Source organism: Microtus ochrogaster, chromosome 21 (genome assembly GCF_000317375.1).
Source record: "Microtus ochrogaster isolate Prairie Vole_2 chromosome 21, MicOch1.0, whole genome shotgun sequence".
NCBI classification, from domain to species: Eukaryota; Metazoa; Chordata; class Mammalia; order Rodentia; family Cricetidae; genus Microtus; species Microtus ochrogaster.
The window spans coordinates 9,924,223-9,936,886 of NC_022022.1; the positions used below are offsets into that span (position 1 = coordinate 9,924,223).

At 46.1% G+C, this 12,664-nt stretch overlaps 1 protein-coding gene across 3 annotated transcripts in view; it reads right to left on the minus strand.

Moving 5' to 3' along the window:
* Positions 1-7,423: 7,423 nt before the first annotated feature.
* The window catches only part of Vangl1 (VANGL planar cell polarity protein 1), a 50,079-nt gene continuing 44,838 nt past the window's right edge, over positions 7,424-12,664 (minus strand). For all 3 annotated transcript variants that reach the window (XM_005357113.3, XM_026784150.1, XM_026784151.1), the window contains one exon: positions 7,424-10,899. In XM_005357113.3, coding sequence (XP_005357170.1) covers positions 10,639-10,899 — 261 coding nt within the window. In that variant the 3' untranslated portion in view covers positions 7,424-10,638. The remainder of the gene's footprint in view (positions 10,900-12,664) is intronic.

The following is a 12,664-nucleotide window of genomic DNA, read 5'->3' on the forward strand; positions in this document are numbered from 1 at the left end:
TAGATGATAGATAGATGATAGATAGATAGATAGATGATAGATAGATAGATAGATAGATAGATAGATAGATAGATAGGAGTTCTGATTCTCTTCTAGAAAGACACCTGTCCTATCAAACTAAGGTCTCACCAACATGATTTTATTTGACTTTGATTGTCACCTGAAAGGGCCTTGTCGTCAAATGCAGTTATATCAGAAGCCAATACTTCCTTAGGATCTTGGGGGTGCCCAGTTCAGTCTAGAATGCAGGGCCTCAATATAATTTTCTCCCCTCACAAAACTAAGCGGGCTATGCTGTGTGTTCCACCCACCCAGGCCCAGTCACACTTCAAGCAAACTCTTGGGGAGGTGATTGTCCCAAGAAGTCTCTGACGCTGAACTCTGAAGTAGCCAAGGAGTGGGGGTCTGATGAGATCGCAGTCTGTTTCTCAGTCCAGCACTGTTCTCAGAGACCTAGAAACGCGCGAATCTGAAGCTGTGCTCCAGTGTTCCTGTTTTAGCATCCCTGGGAGCCAGCTGCTTCTGCCTGGGCAGTTCAGTGAGCAGCCGGAACCCTCTGAGCTGATACATATGGAGAGTTTTGTTCCATGACCAGAACATGACGTTGAGTGCTTTGCATATGTGACGGCAGCTAATCCTTAGAGCAGATTAGGAGATGCGTCTGGTTATTGTCCTTAATACAGAAGGACACAGAGGGCTCAAGGACTGCACAAACACTTTGAAGGGATGTAGATACAACTGTAGTTGCAACTTAAAAGGATTGACATCACGGATCAAAACACTGCATTCCTTTTCCCCCAGAGCGTGTCTGAAGAGACAGACTCACACGAATTTCCCGCAACTGATTTTATTGCTTGGATGAATCCATTCAACTTCCCATCCCGAGTTCATAATCAACTCAAATGACACTAGAAATGTGGGCTAATTAAAAACACAAGATCTGCTATTCTGCTAAAAGAAAAGAGAAAGAGGAAGATTCGATGTAGAATCCGGAACAAAGAATCCTTTTCAGTCCAAGTCAATTAAATGCCATCTTAGACTTGAAAAGCGCTTGTCTTTTCTAGGAGAGATTGTGGCCTCTCCAGTCTTCATGTTTGTCATCCTGAGAGGAGTCACTGTCATGTCGTGTGCAGACATGTCATCTTGCTTTCATTGCATGGGTTCCTCACCTATAGGTCTGATAGCAACCTTAGGGGGAGAAACTTGTTAACTCATTTCTCCTCTGCCCAAGTTTGGGTAGGCAAGTAATAAATTTTGAGACAACATTGCAAGCATGATACACATCGACTTTAATGGTGAGTACCTCTATTAAGAATATACAAAATAAACCTAGTGATGATTGAAGGGGAATCTTAACCAAAGAGTTTTGGCAGCATGGTATCTGTTGCCTGGATTGGCTTAGGAGAGTCACCTACTACAGAAACAGGACCGTACAATCCCCTTGGCTCCGTGAGGACATTGGTGGTGCACGATGATCTTTTCCCTCATGCAAGGGACACAGCCGCAGCCTGGGAACGAGCATGGAAGTGCCATGCTGTCTGGGGATGGAATGGCCACAGCCACCTCGCAAACCTAAATATCTGCAAGACGGATTAAGAGGAATCTTTAGAATCAATGCGATATTTTTACAATCTGAAATTTTAGTGATAACTTCAAGTCTGTGGGATAACTCTGGGACTCCCATCGGCCCCTAACACTCCTAAATAATCATGTGTGATTGATTAGTTTGCCATCAGTGCTTTGGTGTTGAGTGCACTTTGTGCTCTCACTCACTCACTCACTCACTCACTCACTCACTCATTAAAAAGTCAGACTTTTTAAATAGTCTATAGATCAATAGACTCCTAACCTTCATTGCACGTAGATTAGGGAAGGTAAGAATGAGCAAGTAGCTGAACAGAGAAACAATAGAGGAAAAATGTTTGAAGTGCCCAGCTTCAGTTCTGAAAATGCATCTCCATATTTCCTGCAATATGAAATCTGAGACCACAGAAACACATTTGGACATGGACCCAGGCAGCAGAGCCAAAAGCCAACTATCATTTTGGATTATCCATGGCGACATGAGCCTGGGTAACGAGAGGATGTTCGCACACCATCCTGGCACTAACGGGAACGACATCCTGTCTGTGCCATCTACTGCCAGCTGGTCCAGCCTCTTGCTCTTGGACTTTACCTACTGCTGTCCTGATGCTCATTACATTGCTTTCTCAAGATTCCTCCACGCTCTGCAGCTACAGCCGTTGGCCCCTGTCTGCATGTGGCTTTAATTTGTTCCCCCAGCAGGGTTTGCTTGTGAACTTCTGAACTGTGAACATCTGGGCTGGTGGCCCAAGGAAATAGCTTATCATTAATCTATACGATAAGTATCTTCGAATCAATTGCTTTCTCTGATCCCCGTCCATGCAACTGGCAGGAATTTGTGTGCTATCAACATTCCAGGCAAGCGAAGGGTAGCTGATGCATCAACATTTTCCATCAAATAATCTAGTTCCCTCATCTCAAGTAAGTCAATAATTTAAAACCAATTACCAAACACAACTGACTGCGTGCCTCTCACCCCTATCCACGGTGTGATGGTTTTCCCCCACTTTCCTGTCTCAAATATGATTTTTTACTCATTTACTCGAGAAGTTGGCTTTAGAGAAGCCTCAGGATTTCATCTTTCACTCTGTATTCATTTAGACTTTTTCTCCCCATAAATTGGCCAGTGACTGTTCATGGTCATCACAGTGATCATCGCCCTCCACTGCCTTTCCTCCTCTCTCATACTCCACTTGATTTTCATACAAATGCGAAGCTGCAGAAAATCAAATCAAGATAAAAAAAAAATGTTCTGAAAAGAAAGCAGAGCTTAAACCTGAACTAGTCACATCAGAAAGGGAGGGAGACAGTACACAATTTGGGGTCTCAATTTATCTTCCAAGTTTTTAGCATACCTGATGTGTAAAATGTTTTATAGTGAATTAGGAAGGGATGAGGGCATCAATGGAGGGCCCAAAAGAAAACCAAATAACATTAGCTACTCGGTACCATGTGTGGCAATGGTCACATATACATCATGTGTAAACATGCTAATAATAACAATAATGCTATTATCTCAAAAGTTTTAAAAAGGAAGACCCGAGAGAAACTGGGGTAGCTAATGCCATTGCAGACGACAAGACCTGAACTAGGGTGCTATGCATGGCCATGGAGAGAGGTAATTAAGTTGAGAAAGTTATAGGGCAAGGACAAGTCCTGATGGATTTGCTATGTGAGGGAGAAAACCATCAATCATGGCTTCTGATTTCTCTCCTGGGTATGTTAGCCAGTGGCATGTGCAAACAACAGAAAAGCCAAATAGTCTATCAGGAACTAGAGTTATCTTCTTGCCAGAGATAAATTTTTAATGACAAAATATATAGGAAAAAAATGCATTCATAACGCTGGACATAGGCAAACAAACGTCAGTGTCCCTTTGATTGTGGCAGCTTACTGCTCTGAGGGCTTCTAGTCAGTGGTAGACACCAACCCTGCCACCAGCATCAAGACGAGAGGGCATTTCACAAAACAAACCTTAGAGAAACAACGGGACTTGTGTACATGGCTATGAGTCATGCAATTCATTCAGCTACATATTCAGAAATGTCCAGTTAGAGCATGGGACTCAACCAATGTGGTGGTGTGCATTGAAGCATCATTATTGTTTTAGAGTTCTACTGCTGTGAAGAGGCACCATGACCATGGTAATTTTCATAAAGGAAAAACATTTGACTGGGGTGGCTTCCAGTTTCAGAGGTCTCTGGTTCACTACTGTCATGATGCACCATGGAGGCGTGCAGGCAGACATGATACTGGAGAAGCAGCTCGGTGCCCTACATCTTACAGGTAACCAGAAGTAGACTGAGACTCTGGGTGGTATCTTGAGCATATGTGAGACCTCAAAGCCCACCTCCACAGGGACACACTTCTTCCAACAAGACCACACCTCCTAATAGTGCCACTCCCTGTAAGGATCACTTCCTTTCAAACCACCACGGTCATATACACATGGTATTTGGCAACCCTAGGTACAGGCTAGGCAGAAACTGCCCTTCTTGGTTACAAAGCACAATACTAACTATTCAAAAAGGATATGGTCCATGCCACATGGTTTGTATTATCTACGAGAATAAGGATAGATAAGGATAGATACTAGGTTCAAAATTCAGAGATGAAAATCGCTGCTAACAAAAGCAACTGTCAGATAGCATCTCCTAAGGCCTGGCCCAGAAAGGTAGGGACTCTGGTCCTCACCAGAGTTTAGTTCATTTCCCCTGGTAGGGCAGTGTCTGTCACTGCTGCATCCTTACTGGTTTCCTGCACTCTGTGAATAGTTGTTCTCATCGGTGGCTGCTTAAAAATGAACTTTGGTTCAGCAGGTCATAATTTGGGGGTTCCAAAGGAGCTGACAATTTAAAGCTTGGAGTAACCATCATAAAAATAAGATTATTAGCATTGGATTTTCTCATGCCCACATTTATACAAAATGACTATTCTTTTAAGACTAGAACTGAGGGGCAATAGCACCTGACAACGATGGTCACATCTCCCTTCCCGGCTTCTAAGACAAAAACTTCATGCTTCTGGCTACATTACTTATAATGCAAATTGAACTGAATTTGTCACCATTGGTCAGGTGTCTCAATGTCATAACTAATCCCCTGGACAAAGGTCTGTCATTTGATGTGTTCATAGACTGGGGGTTTGAAAACTCCTACATCCTTGTTTCTTCCCTGTGGATTGTGACCTGTGGAAGCTTATCTAATTAATGACCATCTTACAGGTGTTACCTAAGACCATCGGAAAACACAGTTATTTACATTACAAGTCATAACAGAAGCAAAATTACAGCTATGAGTAGTAACAAAAATAATTGTGTAGTTGGGACTCACCACAACATGAACATGAGGAACTGTATTAAAGAGTCGCAGCGTTAAGATGGCTGAGAATCACTCTCCCACACGGTGAGTAAATTCACAGTGAATGTACCTGGCTATGCCTGAACGCTCAGAGAAACACAGGCAAAACCAGACAAATTACATGCTCAGATGCTGTGATCCAGACGTCATTTCAGGGCCAAAAGAATCAGAGACTCAAGATAAAAGCCTGGGAGGTTGTTACATTTGTCCCCAGGAATTAACACAAAAGTGTCTTTATTTCATCTCGGTGAGAACAAGTCTTTGGCCTTTCTGAGAAAGCCACCTTGCCTGCATTGCCTCAGGCTCCAGGAATCTCTATGGTGTTGAGAAACTCCACTCCACAAACATTCATCAAAGAGGTGCATTTCATGGTGAAGCAAATTGGGCGATCTAGGCAGAAAGGGACAGGATGGCGGGCTCGGTGTCCTAGGCTCTCATTTCATTCAGGAGTTTTTCTCTCCTTGTTCACCCTCGGGAATTCATCTAAACTCCCACCACAGTAACCACATGAGCACCATACCCCCATCCCTCCACTGGGCTAACTTGACCCTCCCACCTAGAAAAGCCAGCTCCGGTCCCTGTGCGCAAGGCCCAGGTTAGCCTCCTGCTCTGGTCCAGCGGGGAGAAGTAGATGTTGGAGGGAAATGGCCCTGGCTGCAGGGAGCAATTAGGGCTCTCCGGGAGGAGGGGCTTCTTCATTTCCTCCCATTATGTATCCCAGTGGGTCAGCCTGGTGGAGAAGCTTCCCACGGGACCAAGCGGTGAAACACAAAGTGCAAGAAATGATCGTTCTCCCGAGGAATTCTCTGCCTCAGGTTCCTACTCACGGTGGTTGTCTCCAGGTCCCTCCTCCACACCCAGAAATGCCAAACCGCTGAGCTCACGCTCCAGGGTAGGGTGGGCAGAGGGACCTGGCTCTAAAGGGCGCGTCTGAATCCCATTTACCAGGCAAGAGTCCCCTGCAAGTCTCTTCTCTCATCTCTTTGTCACCTGCAAATGAAAGGATCCCTAATCAAGACCCTGCAGGAAGGACAAGGGGTGCAGAGCCTGCAGATCCTGGTTTAGCAACCTTGGATGGTGCCAGTACTCTTCCCCTCCTTGTGACAAAATACAATGTTTTGTCAGTATGCATACTCCGCTCATTTTCATTTGAAAGATGTCAGAATGAAACCCATCGCTCTACACACACTAACTGAAAAAAACCAGAAAACAGAAACCCGTGTCCCAGATCTGATTTTTCTGGGCATCTGATTAAAACTCAGTAGGGGCTTTCAGAGGGGTCGAACTGGGGTCAGCTCACGACTCTGGTGAGTACCAGTCAAGGACTGCACTCCGGGTTTAGAAACAAGGCATGTTTTATTTATAATGGGATATGACAAGGTTACATAGTAGTAAATTCACAGTAGTGATTTATCTTTTGTGATGTAACAAGATCCATAAAGAGCAAACACTACCCAGAAATACTTCAGGCCATTTTATAGCCATTGAGGTCTCCACTGCAGGACTCTTTAAATTATCATCCAGACATTCCTGTCAATTTCCATAACTAATCATTGGTTGTTTCTTTTAAAAGTTACATAATAAACGCACAGAGGCTTCCAGGGAAGTAAACCTTGCAGTAATCCCCATAGAGCTTGCCCTTTCTTGCTTGCTTGCTGTTTATAGGTCACAGAGGCCCTAATGCAAGAACAGATATAACGGGCAGGCCTGCAGGCTGACGACGGGCTCCCACAGACATCTCCTCGGTGAGGGGACGGAATAAGGGATAAAGGAGAACACAGACAAGGAGCCACCGTAGAGTGACCCTCCAAAAGCTGGGGGCTCGGAGGAACTCTCTGAAGAGATGTATACCCCCACAGGCTGTCATACACACATGTACACATAAGACATACACTGATTTGTCACTGGTCACATGAATGTCATGATTGCCAATAGGCAAACATGTCTACCTGGCAACACATGCTCAGAGAAAAACAGGCGGAAACCAACCCTCCCCTTTCCTGGATTGCACCCACACATAGGGAGTCTTACACAGCAGGGCCAGGGTTGACAAGAGTAAACCAGGGACTTTGCCTCGTTGTTTCCCTGGGTCAGTGGTTGGCAATGAGAAGGAGTGGGCAGGCAATGTCTAGGGTTCAATACATTGATAGACGCTTACAGAGCTCTGCACTGGCTAGTTCTATGTCAACTGGACACAAACTAGCTATCAGAGAGGAGGGAGCCTCAATTGAGACACGCCTCCACAAGATCTGTCTGAAGGCATTTTCCTAAATGGTTATCCATGGAGGAGGTCCCAGCCCATTGTAGGTGGTGCCACCCCTGGGCTGGTGGTCCTGGGTTCCATGAAAGCAGGCTGAGCAAGCCATGAGGAGCAAGCCAGTAAGCAGCATCCCTCCACGGCCTCTGCATCAGCTCCTGCCTCCAGGTTCCTGCCATGCTTGAGTTCCAGTCCTGATTTCCTTTGATGATGAACAGTGATGTGGACTCATTAGCACAGTAAACCCTTTCCTCCCCAAGTGCTTTTGGTCATAGTGTTTCATCACTGCAATAGCAAGCCTGACTAAGACAAGCTGTTACATTTAAGACATGCACCCAAGAAGATGGTATAGAAAGGAGACTGACCACCACCACTCAAGGAGTGGCAAGAGTGAGCACCGTAAGCCTTTGTAAGACTCGCCAGAATGGCCAGGCCCCCCATGCTCCTAACAATGAATTGCAATGAGACAAACATACTTCACCCTCTCTGCTGTAAAGAACCAGTCTTCTTGCAGATCTCAAAAGGGAGATCAGAGGAAGAAAGGGAAGCAGCTATTGTCAGGAGGTCAGGGGGATGAAGGCTAAGCATTTCCTCTGGGGTTTACTTTGTGAACTTTAGCCAAAAGATCTTGATTCTGTGGCTAACCTAAGGATGAATGAGCCTTATAACTTTAAAATCTATTCGAATTTCCATGGTGCAGACTTTTGGAATAGTCAATTCATGGACTATTAAAGACTGTCCCCCCTTTTTATAGCACACATTTTTGAACAAAAGTTGTCTACTTTTGTAGACAACTGAAAATCACCATGGGGAGGACAGCCATAGCGAACCTACTCTCGGCATTGAGTTCTTTCACACTTAATGTTGGAATTTTAATAACTTAGGTTGAAAGTTATAGGGGAAAAAAATCTATAAACATTTAAGTTAATGGAATCCTGTGTACTCTAACGGGATCATGCATCCTACTAGCTTTAGGGCACAATTTACATCCTTTAAAAAGAATAGGCTGTGGGGCTCCAAGAAATGAAATAAAAATTTATTGTCTTTAATCGTGTGATGCAGCTTTCTGCATCTTTCCACTGCGTTTCTCCAAACTATCATTCACATGGTCCCACTTCGCTGGTAACTCAAGCTGCTGAGATGCGAGAGCACAAGGGTCTAATTTGCCTTTGATTTTTGTTTCTCCTTTGGGAAGAAATCGATGCAAACTTTGTGTTTTGAAAGAAAAAAATCGATATTCAATTTACAACCAAAACAATAATTTCAGGAAGTCTGAAATTCTACTATGCAAAGAGTCATAGAGGGAGAGGGGGGCAGGAGAGAAAATAAATTAATTCCTTAATTTAAACCTTTCTTACCCTGCTGCAAATGCACATACCAATACAGGGCTCCAACTTAACCCCTTAGAGAGCCAGGATCGAAGACAGCGTAGGGAGCACAGTATTTTAAGCGCTGATGAGCAGTGTTACATCTAACCCCACATTCTGTACATTTATGGCACTTAGAGCCACATGGTATTCGTGGCCAAGCAGCTAGCCTGTGACATTACCCTCCACACACAGCCAATCTCTCCCAGACTGCCCACCCCTTACCTTACCTCCTAAAATATTCCTGAGAAAGACATCACAAGGAACTTCCAGTCAGAAGGGACCTAACGGGAAAAACTAAGACCAAAGCACCGTGGTTCCACTCTGTGTGTCCTAAACAGAGTCGTGCTACTAACATGGGGTCTCCTGGCTCTGTGCCTTGTCCATGCGATTCCCCTTCCTTCCGCAACACACCTTCCTGAGCTAAAAGTTGTGGAGTGAAGAATGCTCACTTTTCCAAGTACAGATATATTACAAATATCCCAAGCCAATTTTGATTTTTTTTTTAAAAAATGACAGATAAAATAGTGTGATTTACCAAGTGCATAAACAGGAAGGGGTACATGCAGGGACAAGAGGGCATGGTGACAGTGTTCTCCTTTCCTGAAACCAGATCCCTGAAGCCAGGAAAGGAAAGAGTGAATACTTGGGGGATCATTGCTTCAGATACAGGTAGGTAAACTGAGACCAAGACACCCACCCCACTTTAAGGTTTCAGGACATGGCTCCATTGGCACTTCCTGGCACAGGGTTCTTCCAGGAGGCACCTATGTCTACAAATCGAGGGACAGTCCTCTGAAACCAGTTACAAAACTAGCTGACAGAAGAGGCCTCCCGGACTGCAATGCTGACCCCCCCCCACTCTCCCTTTTCCCAGCACCCCCTTTCCCTTTCTCTTCCTGACCAGTAATTAAGGGCAGCGTACCCCTTTCCTTGCAGTACACTGCACAGTGATGGTGGTCACAAACCACAGCGATGGGACAGCAACAGTTGCTAGTGTGTGGGCATTGTTTGGTCTCCTGTGATAGGGCAGCTTGGCACATGAACTTTGTGAGTACCCGTCTCCCTGGGAAATTGGATGGCTCCAAGAGGCACCTGCCAACTGGGAGTCACAGTGTTGGTCTCTCCTGGTTTGTGAGAAGCAGGCCTAAGGAAGCAGGGGTTCCTGTTGCAGCCTAAGGGGGGGCTCTGCAGCCAAATGGCTCCCCGGGGTCACCCCTTACTTCTGAAAAGGACTCTGCGGGAGAGGCTGAGGCTGTGCAAAGAGCTTGTGGACACCCTGGGAAAGCTCGGGGGGGGGGGGGGGGCAGAGCTAGCCTCGCCGGGGCCGCCCACCAGGTGGGGCTGTGGTCTGGGGTGCTCAACAGGGGCTACTGTGGAGCTCAGGTGGTCAGTCCCAGGGCTGGGGAAAGGCTACCTGCCTCAGGCCAATTAGAGGAGCGGGGCCAGATACAGGGCAGGTAGTTCTCTCGTCTAGAGAAGAGAAAGCAAATCACTGAACAGCTGCAACCCGGCAGCACACAGTTTCTGTTGGGCTCTTTCTCTGCGGAACTTAAGGCAACAAAGAACAGATGCTGGTGGGTAGGTACTTCCTGGACTGCCCACCACTCCCCAGGATGGTGTAGTGATATGGATAATTACAGGCGCAAACACACATGTGGATGTGTAGTTTCCTGAAGCAGGACAAAGGGAGTCCCCTAGAACCTATGAGGGGTCGACCAGAAGTACAGGGGGACACAGTAGCGGGGTGACAGGCAGGGACCAGTAAGGCGAGGCTCCCAAGGACACAGCAGCTCCACTTTGGTTTACAGCTGTCACAGGAACTCCAGGGAACAGCTTCTTCAGAAGTCCCATCTATTAAAGTCAGATGCCACCAGTGGCTTGTCGGGGTGGACATCTGCTTCCTTCCAAATAAAGTGCAGATGGTCGAAGGGTACTGGTCTATCATCTGCCAGTTTCAGTCAGCATTGAAGAATTTAAAAAAAAAATCTTTATAAAAGGATCCCCCCAGGACATATATATCTCTATATATTCTTCTTTTGTTTTTCATAAAGCCACAAATATAGACCTTTCAAACCGATGTCTCGGACTGTAAGCGAAGAACAAACTTGTGAGATTTAGGGTCTATGAACTCTTCAGAGAGTACAATGAACGGAATTTTCTTCACATTGACTACGAGGCTGAAGTCCAAACATTTAAGGACGAAAACAATTCCATCCCGTAACCCATTCGTCACGGCTTCGTCACTAATAAGTCTCCACTGTGTTGAGAGCCAGCGATCCTTGTCATACTGCAAGGTGGGACCCGCGCTGAGGTATCGTTCAAGGAAAGCCTGAAAGCCAGAGAAAAGCATTAGGAACTCACAAGGGCGGCTCCGCCATGCGGCCAGGGGTCATCTAATTTATTCCTCGGAAATGTTACTCAGTTACACAGAGATCCTAGACCAGAGTTTGGCTCCTCAGGCTGAAGCCCCATTGAGACCTTCTCTGGGGGGAAGGAAGACTTCCTGGGCTTCCCCATTGGTTTTGTTTGCTTGTTTGTTTTTGTTTTGTGTTTTGTTTGTTTGTTTTGGCAATTTGCAACTGGAGGATGAGGCCAGAGAAGTGGAGTAGCTACTAGCATTGGTCAGAAGGCACATCTAAGGTGACAAGCCACCTGTAGACACAGGTGCCACTGTCTGTGCTCTTCTCCCCCACTAAAGCAAAAGATCCTCAAGGGCAGGTCAAGTACCTGGTGCAGAGGGAAAGTCAGTGACTCCAAGACAGACAGATAAGAAAAACCACACAGACAAAACTGCATGCTCTATCACCTGCTGGCTGTGGCTTTGCTCAGTCATTCACCCTCTGTCTGGGTGGAGGTGACACTATCTCACTCCCTGGGCTACCACGAGGTGGGAAGGTTCAGTTCTCACAAAGCACCCACGGTTCCCGCTGGAGTTCAGTTGGCACACGGTGACTGGCGGTTAGGACTGAACCCGCGAGGCCAGTTCTAGGGACAGGCAGACCAATGTTCCCTCCCCTCTTCTGAGCTCTTGCTCCAGGGACACCAAGCTAACCAAAGATCTGTGCTTCTACTAAATCCTCCCATGTGCCGTTCCTCCTTAAACTATTTTCTTGACCCTTTCAGATGGATCAACACGCCCTTCTGTCAAAGCATGATCAGAAATGACTGGGATGATCTCATGTCATAGCTTACTTTTTGAACTATGACTGACTTGCTGTCTCCTCCCTACCCAGCTTCATGCTCGTAGAGGGCAAGACCTACGTTGACACTGTCCTCTTCTTTTTAAAGTGGCTTTCTGGTCCGTCTGGCACAGAATTAAATACACAAGTCAGTTTAGTTGAGAGAAAGAATGAGCCCAGTAATATAAATTGAAAAATACTGGCATGTATCCATCTGGTCCTAGGCCGAGGTCAAGCCGTGTTCAGTTTTCAAGCAATCCCCTTTCGTAACTCCTCTACCCCACTGCACACTGCAAGCAGTCGTAGCCATGGTGATAGGTACACAAGGAGGTGTGGCTGTGTTCCAGTGAAATCGGAGTCACAGCAACAGCCAACCCCTGGCTTTGACTCAGGAAACTCAATTCAAATGTGCATCAACAGACAAGCGGCTAGGCAAATCTGCGGACCTAGCTCTTCATAGGGAGCGAGCCGGAGCTGTGCGAGCCAGGTTAGAGGGTGTGGAAAAGAAGATCCAAGAAGCCTTGAGTGGAGAAAGCGGGTTTCCGAAGTACGAACACGTATCAAAGCATTTCCACCCTAAACACTAGAACACACACCAGCTCTCATCAGCGAGAAGTGTAGGAGTGGAGGGAGATAGGGCTTTTATTTTTTCCTCAAAATTTTTTTAATTTTAGTTTTCGGGTTACTGATTACTTTATTTAGTGTGTGTGTGTGTGTGTGTGTGCGCGCGCGCGCGCACCCTCATGCTCATGCATGCCTTGGCATGTGTGTGACCTGAAAATAACCTTCAGGAGTCCTGTCTCTCCTTCCAGCATGTAGGTTTTGGGGCTTGAACTCAGGCTTGGTGACAAGCGCCTTTATCCACAGAGCCATCTCACCAGCTCTAGTTGCTTTTGTTGTTTGTCTGTTTGATTT